Source organism: Agaricus bisporus (assembly GCF_000300575.1).
Source record: "Agaricus bisporus var. bisporus H97 unplaced genomic scaffold AGABI2scaffold_3, whole genome shotgun sequence".
In the NCBI taxonomy this organism is placed as follows: domain Eukaryota; kingdom Fungi; phylum Basidiomycota; class Agaricomycetes; order Agaricales; family Agaricaceae; genus Agaricus; species Agaricus bisporus.
The window spans coordinates 2371021-2392650 of NW_006267366.1; the positions used below are offsets into that span (position 1 = coordinate 2371021).

At 45.8% G+C, this 21630-nt stretch overlaps 7 protein-coding genes across 7 annotated transcripts; 4 read left to right on the top strand and 3 right to left on the bottom strand.

Annotated features, from left to right (window-relative positions):
* Nucleotides 1–735: 735 nt before the first annotated feature.
* Nucleotides 736–1695, top strand: AGABI2DRAFT_191557 (hypothetical protein). Its single transcript, XM_006459598.1, has 4 exons — nt 736–1149; nt 1203–1275; nt 1326–1542; nt 1591–1695. Exons 1-3 carry the CDS (start codon nt 842–844, stop codon nt 1533–1535), a joined length of 591 nt encoding a protein of 196 aa, XP_006459661.1. The 5' UTR covers nt 736–841; the 3' UTR covers nt 1536–1542; nt 1591–1695.
* A 1634-nt stretch (nt 1696–3329) lies between these two features.
* Nucleotides 3330–5281, top strand: AGABI2DRAFT_177521 (hypothetical protein). Its single transcript, XM_006459599.1, has 11 exons — nt 3330–3537; nt 3594–3846; nt 3898–4053; nt 4106–4142; nt 4248–4309; nt 4372–4503; nt 4558–4652; nt 4705–4831; nt 4890–4930; nt 4987–5009; nt 5063–5281. The coding sequence occupies exons 2-11, from the start codon at nt 3780–3782 to the stop codon at nt 5190–5192; spliced, it is 870 nt and encodes a 289-aa protein (XP_006459662.1). The 5' UTR covers nt 3330–3537; nt 3594–3779; the 3' UTR covers nt 5193–5281.
* Nucleotides 5282–10610: 5329 nt separating this feature from the next.
* Nucleotides 10611–11087, bottom strand: AGABI2DRAFT_191558 (hypothetical protein; the record flags this gene model as incomplete). The annotated part of the gene is made up of 1 exon (XM_006459600.1): nt 10611–11087. A coding segment is annotated over exon 1 (273 nt), but the record flags the coding sequence as incomplete, so codon positions are not given.
* Nucleotides 11088–13453: 2366 nt separating this feature from the next.
* AGABI2DRAFT_191559 (hypothetical protein) lies at nt 13454–13957 on the top strand. The gene is given in 2 exon segments (XM_006459601.1): nt 13454–13914; nt 13934–13957. The coding sequence occupies 1 exon segment, from the start codon at nt 13610–13612 to the stop codon at nt 13865–13867; it is 258 nt and encodes an 85-aa protein (XP_006459664.1). The 5' UTR covers nt 13454–13609; the 3' UTR covers nt 13868–13914; nt 13934–13957.
* Nucleotides 13958–14419: 462 nt separating this feature from the next.
* AGABI2DRAFT_191560 (hypothetical protein) lies at nt 14420–14657 on the top strand. The gene has a single exon (XM_006459602.1). The coding sequence runs from the start codon at nt 14462–14464 to the stop codon at nt 14636–14638; it is 177 nt and encodes a 58-aa protein (XP_006459665.1). The 5' UTR covers nt 14420–14461; the 3' UTR covers nt 14639–14657.
* Nucleotides 14658–16809: 2152 nt separating this feature from the next.
* On the bottom strand, nt 16810–18247 carry AGABI2DRAFT_177523 (hypothetical protein; the record flags this gene model as incomplete). Its single annotated transcript, XM_006459603.1, has 10 exons — nt 18140–18247; nt 17933–18088; nt 17844–17880; nt 17674–17735; nt 17482–17613; nt 17335–17429; nt 17156–17282; nt 17060–17100; nt 16981–17003; nt 16810–16927 (listed from the first exon to the last, which is right to left on the bottom strand). Exons 1-10 carry the CDS (start codon nt 18204–18206, stop codon nt 16810–16812), a joined length of 858 nt encoding a protein of 285 aa, XP_006459666.1. The 5' UTR covers nt 18207–18247.
* Nucleotides 18248–20328: 2081 nt separating this feature from the next.
* On the bottom strand, nt 20329–21451 carry AGABI2DRAFT_58640 (hypothetical protein; the record flags this gene model as incomplete). The annotated part of the gene is made up of 2 exons (XM_006459604.1): nt 20329–21320; nt 21379–21451. Coding segments are annotated over 2 exons (1065 nt in total), but the record flags the coding sequence as incomplete, so codon positions are not given.
* Nucleotides 21452–21630: the final 179 nt, after the last annotated feature.

A 21630-nucleotide genomic window follows, 5' to 3' on the forward strand; every position in this document is an offset into this window, starting at 1 on the left:
TCCAAAAGGATAGATGACTGATCCACATAGCACAAAAACCAAATTTCTGTTGTAGAAGCCGAGTTGTCTAATCAGAAGTAGCATATGTATGGGCGCGCGCGCGCGCTTCAAAAGGAAGATGGATAATTAAAACAACGTTTGCCCATTATCTGAGAGTGGGGGAGGCAGAAGGAGGCAGAGACACGCAGAAATGGCCGACCCGAACCGCCGTATGGTAAGGTGAGGTGAGATACGCAGCAGTGGGGTGGGATGTAACGGTTACCATTGACAGGCATGGGGAAAATCAGGGTTCAGATCTGCCAGATGTTGAATACGGTGACGTTCGCCTATACAATCATCGCAGCACCTAACAAATTTCGCAACCTGCGGATTTCAAAGACTCAGGGTTCATGCATGCGTGTTGTGCATGCTTCCTCACTTTCGATTCGACATCACCGTAGATTTCTGTTATTTACATTCTAGATGCGCCGAAGCAATGCCCCGCAGTTGGGCTTAATAATATCCAATCTAAGTTGCCGTCTTCCTCGGTGAACCTACCAGACACATCATGGCTTGGCATTGAAAACGTTAACCTGTGCGGTACCTGTTGCCTACTCGTTCAGCCTAAATCAGTTTTTCATGACTCGATATTTAAACTCTGTGCTGTGGGAAAGGTCGATAATGATCTTTATGACGTTTCGACTCCCTTGTTCTCTGTCACGGTCTCTGACTCGGTCGATTACCTATGAGTCAGTGGTTTCTTCGAGCGTACAGGTCTGATTATAGGAAGCCAGAATTTAATAAATAAAAGGCCCAAAGATTTACTTTAGGTATCTAAATTATACGAATAACCCTCCTCGCAATGAATTCTCAAGTCACTCTCATAAACAACTCTACCTCTGTAACCTCCAAGGGACAGGTCCGTTTGCTGTATAAGCGAAGTGACCTCCGTAATGCACTTTTATTGGAGAATGGTGCCCCTCGGTATTTCCTTGCTACGTCTCAAGACGGTGTAAGCAAGGTCAAGATAAGCGACACCGCTCGGAACGCGGTCGTTGACGTGGAAAGACGGAATTTCTCCAAGGACACCTTCAGGTTTGCCAATAGATATGATGGTAAAGCCGTCAAGGTAGCCGATGTTCTACGAAAGGCGCCTTCAACGAGCGATGGGTGCGCTATTTTTCATTTCCCTAGATGAGTATATTTAAACGCGCTTTCTTCAGACGAAGGTCGATGGCGCTCGACACCCCTGATGGTTTATATTACTGGAGGAAGACACAAACTCACCAGTGGATGGTACTCCTTTTCACCCTTACGTCTAACACTATCTTAATCTGTATCTCCAGCTCTATGAAGAATCTTCATCCACTCCAGTAGCTTGGACGGAACATGTTTCCGGTCCAGAACCAACTTTGGCTTTAATTGTCGATACCCAAGTGGAATGCGTTATGGATTACGTTCTGGCATCCTTCTTCTACTATGTGAAGTTCGAGCTCGATAGTATAGACGGTTGGGAGAACATGGATAGTCGGGCGGCGTATTTGTCGATGAAGTAATGCGCGGGTAAGTGACTTCAGGATTGATTTTCGCCTCCAATTGAATTATGCAAAGAACAGTGCACGGTGATGTCGCTGATAATTCCCAGCACTCCGTCATTTTGACCGACTCCGGGTCAATCCTCTCGAATCCTGGAACTATTCGGGTTTATGCGCCTATACTGGATAGTCGCTGAAACTAGAAGAAAGTATAAAAGCTCGAGATCGAGCTGAGGTCCTCCATCTCCATGATGTTTTACGATCCCCGTAATGTGCTTGTGCTCCCTTTCCGTCGGAGCCCTCATAGCCTAGTTGTCCCATTCGCGTAGATAAATTCACCATATTTCTGCCCATGATTGACTTACCAGGATGTTTTTTCAAGAACTCGGTCGCAAGTGCTGAAGCTGGGCCACAGCTGGGCTGAACTTGCAGAGAAATAAGATTGATCCGTCATAGAACTGTGGCGGTGCTGGGATGATTTGACAATCAAAAGTCAAAAGGGTAACGTCATCTATGATGGTCTTTACACAGGATCAGCCGTCCCCCCCAGACTCCGCTTCAAACTGAGACAGGACCGTGTACGTTTCGTCTGATATCGGCGTTGCTACTCAAAATCCGATGAACACGTCACGCTGCAGAAACGAAGATGGTCGTAATAGGCCGTAATGGAGTAGTATATCGCGGGCCGGTACGATAGCAGGGACCTTTCTCCGGCGCAAGGACAGAATGTGTGGAACTGGACTTAGTCGGGATACGTATCGTAGTCCCAGTGCTTTCCGACGCTATGCTGCTACAGCGGAGGAATGGGCCTAAGTGGAGCAGGCATTAAAGAAGATGGTTCCGCCTCTGACTCTATTATCCATTATCGCCGATATTTCCCTGGGTGAACGTGCAAAAGTGAAGAAGAGATAGATGACTCGCCGAATACTTCCTTCGCTCTCTATGATGTTTGGATCTCTCTCTCCTTTTTTTTTCTGGCCTGATGGTGCATGATCATACCTTCCTATTTTACACAACCACGATATTGAGAAGGTAAAAAAGGTATATCATGGTCGGTTCTTGGGATATGAACAGTATGCGCTTCACGAGCATGCTATTATGTGACTCGATGTAATGTCTTCCCATCCAGTGCATGCTGAGACCGAACTTACTCCCGAAAATTTCGATTCCAGTATGCCCCGTTCCGCATTGAAGTTCTTAACAACTTGACTGAACTCGTTCCCACCAACTTGATCATCACCTTTGTTATATGGTTCAAGTAAGATTTTATTATATCCGCGGTGATAGTATAAGAACCACCTCCCTTCCCAAGTTGTGCTTATTTCCCCAAATTTTAAAGCGGCCTTCAAATACAACTCTCTTGAAGTTTTGTACTAATATTGGGTCTTAGATGCTTCTATGTTTTTGTACTGATATATCGTGACCCACAAAATTCAAATGTCGACCGTCTGCCTCTCTGTCAGTAGGTAAGTAGTTCCTAAAAAAATTCAAGGAAGCTCTTGGCATCCGGGGAGCAAATGATAGTTGACTGTCTAACGCCGTATACTTGGTTAATTCGTTGAGTAGTCCCGCTGTCATGCCATGACAGTATATACTACTCCATTTCGAGGTATAGCACTGGCGGGACACTTTCAACCTGTTGTCAAATTTCAACCGAGATGTTCTTCTAGGGGTTTCCGAAAGCGTCACGTAATACATTAGGATAAATTTAAATGATAGCAGAATCTATGATATAGAGGAATACCTAATTAGCCTATGGCCCTAGCAACCGTCACAAAATGGGGATGTTCATAGTTCTACCACCGACTTATACATGCTGCAACTTCAACGTGTTTAAGGAAAGTCAGGTACCCCGTGCCTAGTCAAGCAGAAACTTAATCCATATCCTGACGCTGTATGTGCTTCATTCATCGATACTCGTACCGTATGAAGTCACTACGGAGGATGTGAATACCCACAACCATCGCGATTCAATACATCGAGGAGATTCGAAGTTGTCAATCTTTGTGAACATTCTATTTTGGTATGAAATTTTCCACGACCACATCCCATTCTCATGCAGATTGATACTCCATGCAGATTCCTCGACTTCGCGGTGCCAATACCATTTGGGAGATTTAAGGCGCACCACACCGCGGGTTAGAAACCCCAATCACGAATCTAGCGTTCCTGTTTTACCACGCTACGTGAGTTACAAGGTTAAAACCTGCCAGTGGACGTTCGCCTTAGCGTCCGCCCATCAACCCATTCAACTCCCTTTCAATAATGGATGCCGTCGTCAAAGAGATTGCTAGGCAAGAGGGCCCGATTATGGGGGCAAGGTACATAAGCGGTACTGTCATTCTGATCTGATTTGACCCAAACGTCTTCTGATACCTCAAAGCTGTGGCACTCTCATGTCTTCTTTACGACCATTTTTTGCACTTTGACGAAGAACTCACGGATATCTGGCTGGCTCTTGGGCGAAGAACAATTCTCAAATTGTTATTTCTCCTCGGTCGATACTGTACAATAACCTCCGTGATATATTCTGCAATAAGTAAGAAGCGTCCTCTGCAATCGAGAGGATTCACTGATAACATGCATATCAGGCCTTGGAAGTTTCAATACTATGATGGGGAAACAGGTTAGTACTCTCCCGCGACTCAAATTCATCGTCTAATATAGATGTAATTAGGAGTGAGTCCAACTAACTCTGAGCGTTTCCAGTGCCAAGCTTATAGTGCCAATCAGCTGTCAAATTTGGGTCATTATGACAGCCATTTTTTCGCAACTTTCATTGATTGGAACAGAAGGTGTGTCAAAATCAGTTCACTGAACAAGCTGGGTTTACTGAGGCGGAAGGTCGGACGATCAGCAATCGTCATTTACCGGCTACGGTCCTTATGGCATTTCAATCGCCCCATCACTCATGCTATCACAGCCGTGGTCGTTGTCGTTTTCACTACAGCAGTGGTATCCATGAGTGTAGAAGCAGTCAACCTCAAAGGTATGTTCTCGGTCTTGCCTTCTGTTTCAGCCGGCTTGAATCCTGTTTTTTTAGGCCTTTTTCGTCCCGTCCCAGGACTTCCAGGATGTTTGTTCATTGCGTCGTCATCGAATCATTTTATCTACATGCTGGTGCTGGGTCTGGTTTTCGTGAGTCGTTACCCATATTGAAATACCATCTTTCTCTCATTTCAATGTAAAGGTACTTTGGGATATTTTTAACGTTTGCATATTTACTTTCAACACCTTCGCCACACCGTATCTATGTTCTTCAGACCTTTTGAAACGGTTTAAACATGACGGCGGTCGTTATTTTCTTTATCTCCTGGGTAAGTGGCTACTTGTTAGAATCCAACTCCTCCTCCTGATATCGGCACTGGCATATAGTCGTGCACGCTCTATTTCTATTCACAGTTGCATTTGGGCAGGTGAGTTTCGAGTCTAACTACTATAATGTCATCCGCTCAGTCCACAACTACAACAGAACTCCCGTTTTTCTACTATCCCGTATGTAAAATCGTATTAAACTACTACCGCCATTCATGCTCACATGTGTTCAGGCTGATAGTTGCGCTTACTACTGTCATCAATGCTCGTATATTCCATGGAATTGCCTTGGAAGTTGAACAATATGCTGATGAGTGCTACGTTGTTCAGTATCGAGGCTCTTGGCAAAGAGCTTTATTGTAACATAGTGGGCGGGATTCCAGAGAAGCTTGACGCTCCTCGTACTAGTGGCTTTCGTTTTACGCTGAAGGAATGAAATATAACTCGTTATTCTATCTAATCGGTGAAGATTAGAGACCATTTCATCGAGTGATTTGACCTCTGCCAATATCATTTCAAGGTAAATCGGTGGCGGGTTACAAACAAATCTTGTACTGTCTACATCATACAAAGCTAGCCGTCGCATGATTTAGTCTATTATACGATCATATTCTCCATTCTGAAGAGAAATTCGACAAAATATGACCCGGCCTTGATTTTGGACGAAGAACCGTTTTGACTCTGGCCCTCACTAAGGCTGTCATTGGACCCGCGAAGCAGAGTACGACGACACATAGCTGAGTAGCCTTGAGTCTAAATTTGCCGATGTCTCGACAAGACAATTACATACTTATTATTCAATTTGTGTTAGCGTATGGTTTTGAAATTTAGTATCCTACAGAGCGCCAGAGCAACAGAGTCACCCTTTCTCCCCGAAATGACTTTTACCCACCGAGTTAGATTTCGAATGATTGAGAAGGGCTATCTTTTGCCCCGCTTTTAGGATAGCCTCGGGCTCGCGTTTTGCCAAAGCGCTCTTTTAAGTTAGGCTGATCAACCAGGGTAATTCCGAATGATGTTCTCTCCGTAAGAAATTTGTTGTAGCAAGATCGGTTTTAAAGAATACCATTCTCATTCATTCTATTATCATAGACATGTATAATTTTACTAGTCGTATCTCAACTTCCTGAAAACTTATCAGTTCTTCTTTGGAACAAAAAATCTTCATGAACTAATTTCCAACAACGCCAAGTTGTGACACTCCGGCGGCAGAGCCCATCGTCCCGCCTGGAATATATCTGCCAAAGCGCGGTATTTAAGAGGTTCTGTTATTGGATCACCGAGAAGGAGATCGAATTGTCAGATGCTTTGGACAAACTGAAGCAATTTCCTAAACGACTACATACTAAAGTACTTATTATCTCCCCATCGGTTTTAACTGCGGCAATCACGAATCACTGACGCTCGTGAGAGTTCAAAATCACCGGCGGAATAGAAAACAAAACTAAATTAGCGGCGGCAGACATGACATCAAGCCTGAAACCATGTGTTTTGTCTTTTTCGAAAAGGGTAGTAGCCTTGAGATAAAGTTGAGTACCGCGTCATGTCTTCTTTCCATCGAAGCTGACCACCACGGCGGAGCGAAACGCCGGATAGAAACAAAGGTAAAGTTAAGGACCTGGGTTCGGATTTTTTTTTTTTTTGGGTTAGGGAGAGTTTTGGCTATTAAGCCGTCGTACCCGGAGTGAATACTGGATGGAGAACTTAACTAGAAGAGGTCGAAACTGGGTCGAAACGGTGGCGGCGATGGCCCTTTATTCTACAAAAGATGGACGGCATTAAAGTTGCCGAACGGGGAGTCAAGAACACGATGTTTAGTATGATCATTACAACTTTTCGGCTGGAATCTTGGTATTTGAGCATATTGAGCCGGGAAAAAGAGAACTGAGCGCATCCGAAATGGATTTTGAATATCTGCCAAGTCTCTTTTTTTGCAGATTCTTATAGGCTATTGTGGCAGCAATTAAAGGCATCATAAAGTTCGTGATAGGGTTGGAAAGAGAAGCCTAAACAGTGCGGAGTACGAGCGTAAATCCGCTTCAAATACTACATTATATTCCCACTTTTCCATCGAGAAATTACAAGATCGGGGACAAGCGAGGTGATTAGAGTGGATACCTTGCCATAAGATCAGGAATATCAGATAGCATAAACCCGGCCTATGCTGGACAAACCAGCGTACTGTATAAAACAGGGATTTTTAAGTTGCACTTGCCAAAAGCGACGTCCGACATACAATTGAATGATTTAGACCCGGCGGAGTTCCAATATAAATAAGGTTTACTCGAAGTCCCATTTTCCTCAGACTGTCGTCTATAGAAAACCAGGTAAAAGGGAAACCTGGCGCGCTTGCGCGGATGTGTAGGTTCCGAGTCAGCCACTTTTGACAGTCAGTCCTACTCCTTTTTTTTTTTTTTTTTGATTCCCGGTTTATTAGCGACTGTGTGTGTGTGCAGGATATTGCAGGATATGGTTAAACGTGATAAAATCAAGACTCGTGGCTAATTTTGGGGAGCTGCGACTTTGTCGCATCTAACACATCAGTGGCGCAATTCTTGGCATGATGTGATTGCATGGAATGAGAAAGGGATGTTGTAAAATGAAAGCTGGCTGGCCTTAGTGCATAGACTTAGTATTACGGACCGTTAGTAAGTACTAAGTGCGCGCATGGAGTGTGCCCTGCAATAATTGTCAAGTGACCAAAAATTCGGTTACCAAAGGTAGGAAGATCTAAGTAAGTAACTTGACAAGAATGTAACAAGTAAGTTACTTGTCCGTGAACGGGATATGTCTGGCTAGACTGCCAAGAATTCTATTCTAGTTCAGTGATCGGCGATCAACTATTTCAGGTACTTAAAAACGAGCTTGTCAAGTTTTTGTTGGTATGTTGGAATCAGTTGGGATCAAATATGACATTGGAAAGGAAAGAATAAGGGCGGGGCTGTCAACTTTGGACGCGCGTTTACAGTTGTATGTGAAGAGCCTCGTCAAGGGGATGCCAAGAAATTGTACTTCATCTCATGATGGTGTCGTTTGTCGGGGAGTCGAGTCGGAGGTGGAGAGTAGTTAGTTGAGATTTCCGTAGTCGGAAGAAGACCCCGTACAAGAGTCGAAGAATGTACCAATAGCTAGGTAAGTCACGTTGCTTGAGTTCTTCATTTTTAATCCGGGGCTTGTCACGACGTGCTGCGGTATTTCGAAATATGTACATTTGTCCGAAGTTGTGATATATTGGAGTTAGAAGTGCCAAGAGGAATTGTTTACTGGATGGGCGCTATTGGTTTCTGTGCCGCAGAATTCGATGCTTCTTTTTGCCTTCGGCCTTTTAAGTTTTGAGTTGTGAGAATAGTAATGCTCTACGTGCGAATGAGCGTACCAAGTTGCAAAGCTCCCTTTGCATTCTTGATTAATTTTGTGATTTTTAATGGTATACAGTATAGAAGAAAGATCATTTCAGCGGTGGGTTATGCGTCTACGCGACTGTATAATGTAGTGAAATAGTGTACTTATCGGCTGACTGTCTAAGGGACTTCAGTTTGTCGCCTCGGCTCTAGTGTACTTATTTCTCGGTGTCATATTAAAGTTTTGTCATCATACTAAGTAATGTCAAAAGGATCCCTTGTGTCCCTGTAAGATCCTGCGAGCCGGATTACTTGCCAGGATGAAAGCTCTCCCGGCCATGGTACTGGGAAGTATATTCCCTGGCAACGCGCCAAGAATGTACTATGCTCCGAGAGATACTTACTCCATGAATAGAGGCTGAGCCAGGATTCTGGCATTGAACTCCTAACAAGTCCGAGATCATGATGATCATTATCCCTCCACTTGATCTTCATACTTTGCCCCTAATGAAAATGGGCTACGATCTATTTTCGACGACTCATCATCTGAGTTGGATGCTGAGCCAGCTGAGTCATTGGCCGGGCAGTGTGGTTATTACGTCGGGTTAATGCGAGTAAGAGAAATTAGAGTTTTTGTCCAAGTGTTGATATGGGCGGGTCGGTCACCTCAGTTCTTCTTCCGCCGATGTGTTGCTTTCCATTATTGGGAATATTAGGTAGTATATGAGGAAAGGTGGAATCGCCAGTGAGCTGAAGGTGTATCAAATGTTTCGTTATTGGGCAGCTGTTTGTATGAGATATTTATATCATGATAGGTGCCTAGATGGTTACGGGAAAGTTGCGGTAATGGGGATAGACATATGATAAGTGGACTGCGATTTGTACCAATCACCGGATGCCTTGGGGGGTGGTAACAAGTATCGTAATACTAGTGTTTACAATTGAAGTGTGTTTGGTAAGGTCCGTGTCGTGGAATAGAAGGCAGTGGATGCCTCGGCATCCCATTGGACACAGTGCGGGTGGCATGCAGGTCCGCAGCGTGACGGCCAAAGGACCTTGCCCCAGGGAGGTCAAGGGACCTATTGACGTCGAACTCTGGGGTTCCGTTGACCCCAAAAGCGAATGAGCTGGAAAGATCCGAAAGCGTGGAGGAAAGGTCAGGTGGAGGGTTTAACATCATCCGAGAATTAATGTATGTAAATGAGGTGGATGTTTCTGGGGGTCAGTACGCCGCACGCGGCGGAAAGAGATTGTCAGCCGTGCTTGAGTCACTGTATGATACTCTCATATCTATTATCGATCTGCGAATTCTGGCTTCCGTTCGGACGGTCGCCCGAGAAGGAATGTCACGCAATCAAATGACCAATGGGAGAACACGTTGTGTGGTTGTGATTGGCCGGCGTCGGGCCGGAGTCACGAGGCGGCTAAGTTGATGTCACGATGTGCCGACTTTATTTCTTTTGCCCGGATTTTAGCCTCGACTCTCGCTCTGCCTTTGACGCTGTCCGAGTCGACGAGCACACGTCGCCCATCGTCGTCGCAGGCGTCCTGCACGACCCGAACCCACCGGGACCCGGTTTCTTTCTTCTCCGTTCTCTCCTTTCTTTTTACCTCATATCTCCCCACGGCCCCGGACTGCGGCCTTCTGAGGTGCGTTTCTTCCGCATTCCGTCGCAATGCTGCTCAGCATTCGCAAGGTGTACCGTCGTCTTTGAACCGTCTCCACCACCGCTCTCCTGGCACAAATGGATTCGTTTCCTACGCCGGTCTTAGCCGCGGCTGCAGACGTCATAAAGCACGTCGACGGTGACGACTCACTCCCCATCCTCTGGACCTGTCTGTATCACTTCCGCTGTCAGTTTTGTTACCTCAGTCTCACCTTCACCCTGCAGTCTTCACCAAGTTCAAGGAGTCGCTTCAGGACGGCCACAGACTCGAGAACATATCCTGGCGCCTTTGGTATCAGTCCATGGTTGCCGCAAATTTTCCTCTCTCTAGTGACCTTTTGGAACCCCCTCCGGATGCATACCCCTTCTTTCTCAACGAGACACCATATCGGCCGCTCACCCCCGACGAACTGCCTCGCCGTGCCTTCACTACTGATTGCTCGCCGTTGTCTTCGCATGGTGAGAGCTTTTTTTACCAGCATCGACTGCTTTCAGCAGTTCCTGGGCTGCATATTCCATTTTCTGATTTGTATTTACTAACTTTTCTCATCCGATCTTAGGTATAATAAATCCCCTACACACACCGCCTCTCGATGAGCAAAGCACCGGCTCGTCATCAGTCGCATCGTCCCTCCCGAACTACTTTTCTCATAAGCCATTTTCTTCCACTCGGAGGAATAGCTTTAGGAAAGCATCGTCTCCTGTAAACGTGGGCAAAATTCTTTGCGAACTATTCCCTTCTGCCCCCGTTCCCTCTTTGATGTCCCTAGGCTCCGGTTTCAGTAATGGACCAACCCTGCCGGTGGAATCGCCCCCAACGCAATATGGTAATCTGCGAGCGTTATCTTCAGTGTCCCTCCCTTTATCCAGTCCCTTATCCCACTTTGTTGCCAACATTCGACATACCATCACGTCGGCAACAGAGAACGTTGGCCCACCACAGTCATTGCCTACGCCTGAAGCTGAAGAAGGTGACTCCTCTTTGGGCCCAAGCTTATCGAAAGGCCTTGGCAGAACCGAGCCTCCTGCCATATTACCGGTAATCATGGCCGATAACTCGTCTCCTGCCAACAGACGCGATGAGCTGTTATCTACTGCACATGAACACCCTCCAAGTTTGCCACTACCTCCCTTATTAGTCGTCGTCAAACCGACACCAGACCCCACTCCTCATCCCACTCCCCCGGCGACGCCAGTGCAACGTCATTCTATTGTTGGCCAGGAGGAAGACGCGGACGCGGTGTCTTCGGTTCCGCGATTGAACATTCCAGGCCGTGGTCAGCATGCACTAATTCAGGCGCAGACACGTGGGAGCAGATGCTCCCAATCACAGTCAACAGCGCAATTGGTTATAGCTGACGGAGATGGAAATCCACTTGCTTCTGGTACGAACTTAGCAAGTGCTCGGAATTACGACCCGACCGAAAGTATGTGACTTCTTTTTTATTATAACTAAATGTTATCAACCCTATAAACGCAATTAAATGGATCGCTCATATATTTGTTACTAGAGCTACCCATGATCCTCGCATTGCCTGCTTCGGCCAATTCGGAACGTGCTGCCCACCTAGTCTCGAATCTTCAATCTATTTCCTTGGATACTACAAGCTCCAGCTCGCAGCGCTCATCATTTACGCCATCGGAGTTTAGTAAAGCTACGACTGCTACCACGATATCTGAGCCATACCACTGCACCCATCATATTGAAAAACGCTCTTTGTCATTCGTATCTTCACCTTCGCTTGATCAAGTTACCGCTGGTTCGGATACCGGTTTATTGCCGACATCTCCGCTTTATGAATCGGAAATGGAATCATCTGCACCTAAGAGGCGTAAAGAGAAGGCTACTAGCTTGGGGTCTACAACTGGGAAGCTGTCAGGTTCTTCGACTTCGAAAGCTCCTGGTTCCTTAACGTCAAATAAAGGAGCCTCTCCATCGTTTCGTCCAACGAACACAGCACGCAAACTGGGTAACAACAAAGGTGGCAATGAAGCAGGTGCAAGTACTGCTACCGGTCGTAGTCGAACATCAAAAAGTCGGAGTAGAAGTAGGACGAGGGAGAGTGGAAATGCGGCGTTGCATGCTTTGGTGATGACGAGAGCTGCTGCTTCTGGGCGAGGTGCTGCTGGGAAGGCAGCGATCAGGACGCGGAGTGGTGGAGGTGTGCGACGTGGTAAAAGTGGTGTTGCGAAGAAGGTGAATATGAATGAAGTGGTGAGGGAGGGGGTTGTTATGTTCAATTTTGGTTCAACTTCAGAAGAGGGATCGAAAAGTACTGGAACTGGAAGTGGATCAGAAGTGATCGGGAGGCGCGAACGAGTGGAATCGGGTCAGAACGACGAGGGAGTGGCGAAAATGATGGAGGATTCGTCGTCACATAAAGGCACAGATGTTGATGTGCCTGCGCCTCCGCCGGTTGAGGAGAAGGCGGCGGTAGTGTCAACGGATAAAGAGAAGGGCAAGGGTAAAGAGAAGGCGAAGTCTGGGGTTACTACAACTATCGAAGCCACCATTGCCGACCCATTGCTACCAGGCTCTGTTCGTCGGCAGATTGTGCTTACAAGTGACGACGATTCGGAGGGTTTCGAGACGGAAACGGATTCTTGGTCTGATACCGAAAGTGCTGATGCGCCTACGACCACTTCTCAACAACGGTTACCCACGGAAATGGAACAATCACAAGTACCTCAGCAGCCGCAACAACAACAACAACAACAACAACAACAGCGACAACAGCAACGCCAGCAACATCGTCCTACCCCTTCCCGTACTCACTCCGATCACTTCCCTCGCAATAATCGACCTGTCACTCGTGCTTATCAAAGATTAGCTGAACAACGCGCGGCCGAGGACCGTAGGTGGAAGGAAGAAATGTTTGTCAAACTCCCGAAGGCATCGTTTGAGAACCTGGCGAAGATTAATAGGACCCGGAGTGGAGGATTACTGTCGCAGTTGCTGAAACCTGAAATTCAACCATTATCGACGGATCCTACTTATCGAAGAGGATTCAGTTCTGGGGTTATTCAACCTCTTCGGCCGTTTACTCCCGTAGCGCAGCAGCAGCCACAGCCACAGCCACAGCAGCAGGTACAACCACAACAGCAGCAACAGACACAGACACAGCAACAGCAACAGACACAACACATCGGTCATAAACCTCCGTCTCCAGTTCCTGATACACAAGCTATTACCACCCAACAAATATCCTCCTCTCAACCCCCACCGCCCATGGTTGTCGGCGATGCTCGACCTAGTCAGCATAGTCGACAACCTAGTCGGACGTATCAGCTTCCTAAACGCTTAGCTGCTTTGACCAAGCCCTCCATCGTTGCTTCAAAGACACCGGTGGCATCAGCGGTGATGTCGGAGCTCCGCGTTGGTAGTATTAACGGAGTCAAACAAGTGACGACGGGTGGCGTTAGTGTCAATGGGAGTGCTGGGAAGTATAAGCCGAAGGGTCGACCCCCGGAGACCGTGATGGAGTATAGCAGTGATAGCGAGACTGATGATAACCAATTGGACTTGTCGAAGAGTGTTGCACAGGAAAAGTTGAGGGCGCTGTTGGAGGCGAAGAAATTGAAAAAATCGGCACAGGGAGCCGATTCGAGTTTTCTTACCGATGAAGGTCAGAATAAGAGCGATTTAAGCGGCGGACGACAGGCTTCTAGTCAGCCTGTGGAACCTATATCGATACCCCCTCCACGTTTATTGTATCCTTACAATTTACCACCTCCCAACCCACCCACGACCCCGCGTACGACGAGAAGGAAGATGTTGGCGGTTGAGATTCCGGAGAGTTTGAGGAGGAATTTGTTGTGGGAGAGACAGGTTAGTCAAGCGCATGCTAGGGGTCTTGGGAGACGACGTAGTATGAACGACGTGAAGGGTTGGCATATACCCAATCTTGTGAAGTTGACACCGAAAGGAGCGAAGCAGGATGAGCCGAATGATGTCCAGAAGGAGAGAGATAGGAGGTATCTTGCGAGAACGAGGAGTTGGGCTTTCCAGTATCATGCTGTCGGATGGTGATATTTTGTATCTCTCATCCCGAGCGCATCCGATCTCCTCCCTCCCCCGCCTTTCCGACCAAGCCCTCGTTCTAATGCCATATCATGATCTCCTCAAAATGCATCATCTGTTTGTTTATTCCTGCTAAGGACTATTATGTTTCTTCATGACATTTCCATTGCGCACTTTGATTTGCATTTTTTTTTCTTACTCTTTACTGTAGGACTCGCTTGCAATTTCCCTTAACCCACCCTACCTCGTTTCACATCTGCAGCGTCCTCACATCATTGACATCCTTTCCGACTATCGGCATCCCCTCAATCGTGTCTTGCATAACCTGCATCATCCATACTCCATCCCCAATCATCGTCATATCGTATTGCTTTGTGGTCCATCCATTGTCGTTTTCTTTCTTTTCTCGATATTCGCTCACTTTCCTTCCTACCTTTAGTCACATACCTTCTTCTACCTTACCTCCTTGGCATATTCCGTATTTTCTTTTTTCTTTTTTAGTCGCTTGATGGATGCTACAACGTCCCGCCTGCATGTTGCTTACTTTTTTTTTCTTCTTGGTTATACATTTATTTCGTTTTCGGGCTTGCGTGGATCTCTAGCATGTGTTTCTCCTGTGCCCTGTTATTTTTTCTCTTGCCCCCTTTTTCTGTCTCTTGTTTTCAGCGCCGAATCAATGGCCAACCTTTCCGATTTTTTTTCGACAGTGTATTTTTGGTCTTCTTTGTCTCCATGAAGCATGGCAAAGTTTCGTCTATTCCTCGTTTCGTCCGCTTCTGATCGATGTTTCTTAATATTGAATGAGATTAGTCTACTTTTTTCTGTATCAATGATTTTATGCCGTACGACCGTTGTGGTAAAAAAAAAAAAATTCATGTCTTCTTGATCTTGAATATGTACATACGAGATATAGTATAATCACGATGACCCCGGTCATAGCCCAGTTGAATAACCCACCTTGGGATATCCCGATTATCAAAAGATTGATCATGACAGATGGTCTTTTTTTTTTGTAATAAAGAAAGTGATAACAGCGCGGCTCCGAGGTCTTGTCGGAGTTGTCAGCAGATACCGGGTGGATATATCTATCACCACCCTCTAAAAGTGATTATGGTGAATAGTCAGGCGATGCTCTACGTCCAACACGCATAGCTGATTCATGATCATGAATGATGTTGCTCCTTCAAGCTTCAGCGGTCGCAGCGGTCGCGTATAGTTACGTCGTGCGGAACCGATTTAATTTTTTGATGTGAAACGCTGACACCGGGAGCTGATCCAATCAATAATATATACAATTTGTGTGAGGCGCGAATTTCTGCTTGGGACTTTGTGTTCTAACCTGTGATAGATATCAGACTTAATGCCGCTGAGCTAACATTGTATAGACTCTGGAGTACTTAGTTCATATGGAGTAGGTGTTAAGGTTAGACATCGAAAGCGACGGAGGTTACGACTTAAGGGATAAGATCCTGAAAAATATGGTACTTATTATTTGTAGTTCAAATCTTCACCACCGGGCCTGGGTAGGTTATGGCGTTGGACACGCTGTTCCGTGAAAAATACGAGCGGTGGCAATGGCAAGGGCATAGACCAATCTAAATCAGCATATGGAATCGCAAGTGCATAGTATGGAATTTACGGACTCTCTTGAGTCTTAGTAGCATTTTGGTGCACGGGACATAGTTGCCAGGGATTTCTGCGGCGTTTTTAGGTTGTACGCTGTGAGTCCGCGCAAATCCAATCTTCTTTAAATCACTTCGAACGCTACCATAAGCTAGAATAAGAGATGGATGGTGGTCGAGGGTTAGAATAGGTTACGAAATAGTTTAAAAATGTAACTAGTTCTTACTATGAAATACCTTCCTTGCCCCCATGCTGTCTGTTGAAGACATCTGATAACCAGAGTTGCGAAAGATTTGGAATTCAATTTTTTAAGTGGCGTCGATCCCGAAGAAAACATTCACAGAAATAAAATGAGGACGGTTAGTACTAAGTAGAGCCGCCGGGGTGCGCAGTCGGGGCAATTTCCTCCTGTAATCTTACCACCCAGTGAGATCCTTTGATCACTCATTTCCCGATATTAACTTTGCAGTCGTCCCTCATCTACATACCCTCTTCACTCTATGTCCGGCTACTGAAGAGAATCAGATCAGAGCACCGGCAAGGATAGAATTTCGTCGCCGAAATTCGTGAGCCGAATGCCTTCTGAGGCAACATGCCGTTGGAGTATCTTTCTCCTATAAATAGTCCCTCCTTGATGCTAGGAATAGCGATACAATACGCTCAGCAATACTGTCGGTGGTAAAGAAAGAAGAGTCAGACGAGAGGTTTAACCTTCGTTTTGAAGGCTGGTAGGCGCTTTGGGCCGTCCCCGAGACAACCAGAGCTACTGCGCCATCATGACTTGATGAATTGCTCCTCAAAGTCCCCTGTTTTGATGTTGTTTTCAATTCTTTGAACATTAAAAGGAGGTTGGCAGAAGTTGGAGTCATTTTTGCTGATGATCGACTCTAATGGGAATTGATGTACATATGATACGACGTCTTCAAACGAAATCTTTTGAATGGCCGGCCGGCCTGTCACTGGAACAACTTGTACTGGCGGCGGTAACGGATAAATCATGGGCACTGGGTTCAGCGTACTATTTCCACAATGGTGTCGAGAGTGATTAAACAGCGCTGAGCTGGCGGCAAAACTGACAGTGTCTAGTTGGATTTGCCAAGTTGGATAATGGGACTTGTTGTTGATCCGAACTGCCTTTCGATGTCCGATCAGTACGAAACTTCTGAGCAATGATTATACCAACGTGATCCCGCTACGTCGACGCATTATCGCGCTAGTTCAACTAGACCTATACAATAGGTTCATTAAGCTACATCCCAAATCGATCCGATCACAACAATGTAAGCAAACTCTTTTCGAAGAGCATTTATACTTTGCATCTTTCTTCTTTAACGACTTGTGACCTTCGGGAGAACAATTTCGCACTCATCAGCATATTGTTCAACTTCCAAGGCAATTCCATGGAATATACGAGCATTGATGACAGTAGTAAGCGCAACTATCAGCCTGAACAGACGTGAGTATGAATGGTGGTAGTAGTTTAATACGATTTTACATACGGGATAGTAGAAAAACGGGAGTTCTGTTGTAGTTATGGACTGAGCGGATGACATTATAGTAGTTAGACTCGAAACTCACCTGCCCAAATGCAACTGTGAATAGAAATAGAGCGTGCACGACTGTATGCCAGTGTCGATATCAGGAGGATTTGGACCCTAACAAGTAGCCACTTACCCAGGAGATAAAGAAAATAACGACCGCCGTCATGTTTAAACCGTTTCAAAAGGTCTGAAGAACATAGATACGGTGTGGCGAAGGTGTTGAAAGTAAATATGCAAACGTTAAAAATATCCCAAAGAACCTTGCCATTCAAATGAGAGAATGATGGTAATTCGACATGTGTAACAACTCACGAAAACGAGACCCAGCACCAGCATGTAGATAAAATGATTCGATGACGATGCAATGAACAAACATCCTGGAAGTCCCAGGACGGGACGAAAAAGGCCTAATAACAAGATTCAAGCCGGCTGAAACAGAAGGCAAGACAGAGAACATACCTTTGAGGTTGACTGCTTCTACACTCATGGATACCACTGCTGTAATGAAAACGACAACGACCATTGCTGTGATAGCATGAGTGATGGGGCGATTGAAATGCCATAAAGACCGTAGCCGGTAAATGACGATTGCTGATCGTCCGACTTCCGCCTCAGTAATCCAGTTTGTTCAGTGAATTGAGTTCGACACACCTTCTGTTCCAATCAAGGAAAGTTGCGAAAAAATGGCTGTCATAATGACCCAAATTTGGCAGCTGATTGGCACTATAAGCCTGGTACTGGAAACGCTCAGAGTTACCTGGACTCACTCCTAATTACATCGATATTAGACGATGAATTTACTAAGTTGCGGGAGAGTACCAACCTGCTTCCCCATCATAGTATTGAAACTTCCAAGGCCTGATACGCATGTTATCAGTGAATCCTCTCGATTGCAGAGGACGCTTCTTACTTATTGCAGAATATATCACGGAGGTTATTGTACAGTATCGACCGAGGAGAAATAACAATTTGAGAATTGTTCTTCGCCCAAGAGCCAGCCAGATATCCGTGAGTTCTTCGTCAAAGTGCAAAAAATGGTCGTAAAGAAGACATGAGAGTGCCACAGCTTTTAGGTATCAGAAGACGTTTGGGTCAAATCAGATCAGGATGACAGTACCGCTTATGTACCTTGCCCCCATAATCGGGCCCTCTTGCCTAGCAATCTCTTCGACGACGGCATCCATTATTGAAAGGGAGTTGAATGGGTTGATGGGCGGACGCTAAGTCCCAGCTGGTTTTAATATTGCAACTCACGTAACCTGGAGAAACGGGAACGTTCGATGCCATCAAATGTGAGTCCTTGATTGATGTCGATTTGCCATTAGGAGACGGTGTTTTGATTTTCAACATGCATTGTGGTGCAGTCTAAGTCTCACGAGTGGCACTGGCAGTGCAGCCAAGTAGATGATTTTGTTCGGGCTTGGTCCGGGCTATCAATCTGTATGAGAATGAGATGATGATCATGATGATGATCACTTTAAATAGTTTTCATACTAAAATAGAATCATCACCTTGAGTCATATGATATATGCTCTAGGGCGACTTGGTATGAGCTGATGAATGACAGCTTCTATTCTCCTTGATGAACCCACAATTATTCACATCCTCCATAATAGCTCCATGATACGATTATTGGTAATGTAAGTACATATAGGCGTTTATCGATGTTACATGAATATAAGTGAGATCAAGTTTCAGTGCGGCCTATAACCTTCAACAAATCCTGGTTAGAAATTAGGCAACAAATAGGCTGTGCGTCGAAGTGGAGTAATAGAAGGTATCATGATGTAGTACCACTACGACAGCTGAATCACTTAGCCAAACGACTTGTTAACACCTGTTCCCATGATGATGAGAATCTCCTCGCTGTGGGGATGGCTGACTTTCATTTGGTATGGATCATAATATATCGGTAGGGAAGAACCGAAGCACTGAACGCCTGATGTTGAGATGCAACCTCCACTAAATTGTAATGGCCTGATGTAACACTTCTTGCTGACCGATCAATCTTATTTCTTCACGTCTCAGTGCAAGTTAAGTCCTTGAAGACAACCTTTGTGATTTAGGACTACTATGTATCAATACAAGTTGGGAGCCCGGAATGAAGAAACTGGTATTTCCACTCAGACACCCCATCGCCCGGGTCTACAAATACCACCTCCACATAACACATTTCAGTCGAGTCGGTAAAGACAGTAGCAACTTGATCCGGATTATTCACAAACTGGCGGGCTAAACGCTGTAAGCAATAGTCACACCGGACACAATCGCTTGTATAATATGAAAGACATCGCAAATGAGATTTGTTGACTGCGGCAATATTGAACCGAGGAATATCTGCAGGGGCTTGATCCGCAGTACTAATCCGGTATCTGTAAACATACGTTGACCAAAGCCTCCGCTGGGGATCAATCACATCCAACTTTTTCCTATGCTGCATAGGCTCAAAATTCAGTGAACATTACAATTACCAAAAGTATAGAAAACTAACTCGGCAAGATGATTTCCAGGGATCAGGAATTTCAACCCCCGTTTCAGATACGGGACCTTCAAACTGGAAATACATTTCTCCACATATCGCTGCATAATCCAATGCACGAAGGGGCACCTGCTTGAATTTGCCAAGCTCAGCAAGGCTAGAGCGTAACTTGCCCTATGAGGAGGTTTCAGTATCGTAGATGGGAAAAGTGTCTCGAAGGAACTTACAAATGCGCAACGTCGTAATTTATCAAAGGGAAAAAAGTAGCCAGGCGCAGCGAAACGCGTGGTCAAAACTTGAAAGCAAGACATGGTCTGGAATGTTGAAATATATTTAAACTTTGACGAGATAGTCTCCATTGCATCAGTGTACAACTTGAACCTTAGCTCCTTATCTTCCATTGCAAAACGTTCATCACCGGGCCAAGAAAGTGAAATCGTGTTACAATTATCAGGGCCTTCTCGCAGATAGCCAGTGGCCCCGCACGGAAATCCATCCCCGACCGCACCATCAACGTTTGGAACTTCCTCAATAATTCGGAATGAAACTCGAGCCGCAAGGTCCCGGGCCTCGGATCGAATATAATCAGAAAATCCGGATCGTTTGAAATCGCATATATAATCTTCGAACGACTTGTGTAAAAATTCGAGGGGTTCATCATCAGCTTTTTCAGAGTCGAAAAGCTTCACGACAGCGTGTAAATGACGAATGGCACTAAAAGCAGCATCCTCGGTCAAGCCCAAGAGATTACACTGCACGCGAAACGGTTCTCCACTCCAATCACTACCCAAACAGAGGAGCAATATCTTTCTGGTATTGACCATGATTTTGTCTGGAATCTTGGAGAGTATCCGCTTGTACAGGGCATCGAGCTGAACTAATGGGCCGTTCGTTCCCAAGGCACCATCCATTGGACCTGCGGCAATGGCTGCAAGTACCTCCTCGAGCTGAGAAGCTGGATCTCCGTAGTAAGGGTCACCGATATATCGTATCACTGTCGAAGCATACGCAAATAAGCCAGCTGCGGCAGTCGCAATTTGGGTAAATTCGTGTTCGGAGGGCCATTGTCGTTTGCGTTGGAGAGTAGGGTATGCGAGCTGGATACTTTTCAGTTCATTGCGGAGATATCGCTGAACATCTTCATATGCCTCTTCTGAATCTATGACCATTTCTTCTTTAGTGTACGCCGGTGCAATGTTAGCGTCAGCGAAGAAAGAGGTAATGTGGGGCTCTGGGCGACTGGCAATAATCCATGCAATGGGAGATGTTGGGTATGAGATGCAGAAATTGGAGATCAGCCCGAGGAGTTCTTGTTGTATACGAGGGTTATCACACTCATCAAGGCCATCAATGAGGACGAGGAACTGATGTGAAGGATCGAATAAACGCCGATTGACGAATGGTTCAATAATGAACTTTTGGAATTGTACCGACAGTGTTTTTCGAACGAGAGACGGATCTTTGGTAATCTCGTGCCGTATGAAATGATGATACGGCTCACACTTGACAGCGAACTGATAAGCGACGGTCACAATCGTCTTTGCACCATCTTGTCGTCCATTGACAGAAAGGAAGATTGATGCAAAGATAACACCATCCGGGACCTTTTCAGCAACAATCTGCATGACTGCCGATTTTCCAACACCAGCGGGACCAACTACCCAGCGCAACTTTCCTTCGTTAAGACACTGGATAATGAACTCCAGACACCGTTGTAGGATGGCAAGCCGAGTTCCTGGGTGACACCGTGGAGGCGGATCGCGGTCGGAAGAGTCAAATTCTGCCCCAATTATCGTATGCTGCAGTAGCTTCTCCATAACTGACAAAGGATACAGTAAGCATAAAGTACATTGAGCAGCAAAATGGACAGTTCTTACAGTTGTCTTCGGTAGTACTATTGTCAATAAACGTGCCACCCTCTAGAGTAAAATGGTGGGATCCATTGAACATGCCTTGACCGTGATACTGTCAATGACGCAGATGTTAGCTTTAAAAGTAACCAAGAGGCCGGAGGGAACCCACTGTTGTTGATTGAGGAGTCAACGCTCCTCCTGGAGCAAGCGGGAGCGGATGAGCGGGTTGTTGGTGAACCGAATAGTTCTGATAGATCGACTGTCCCAATTGATGTT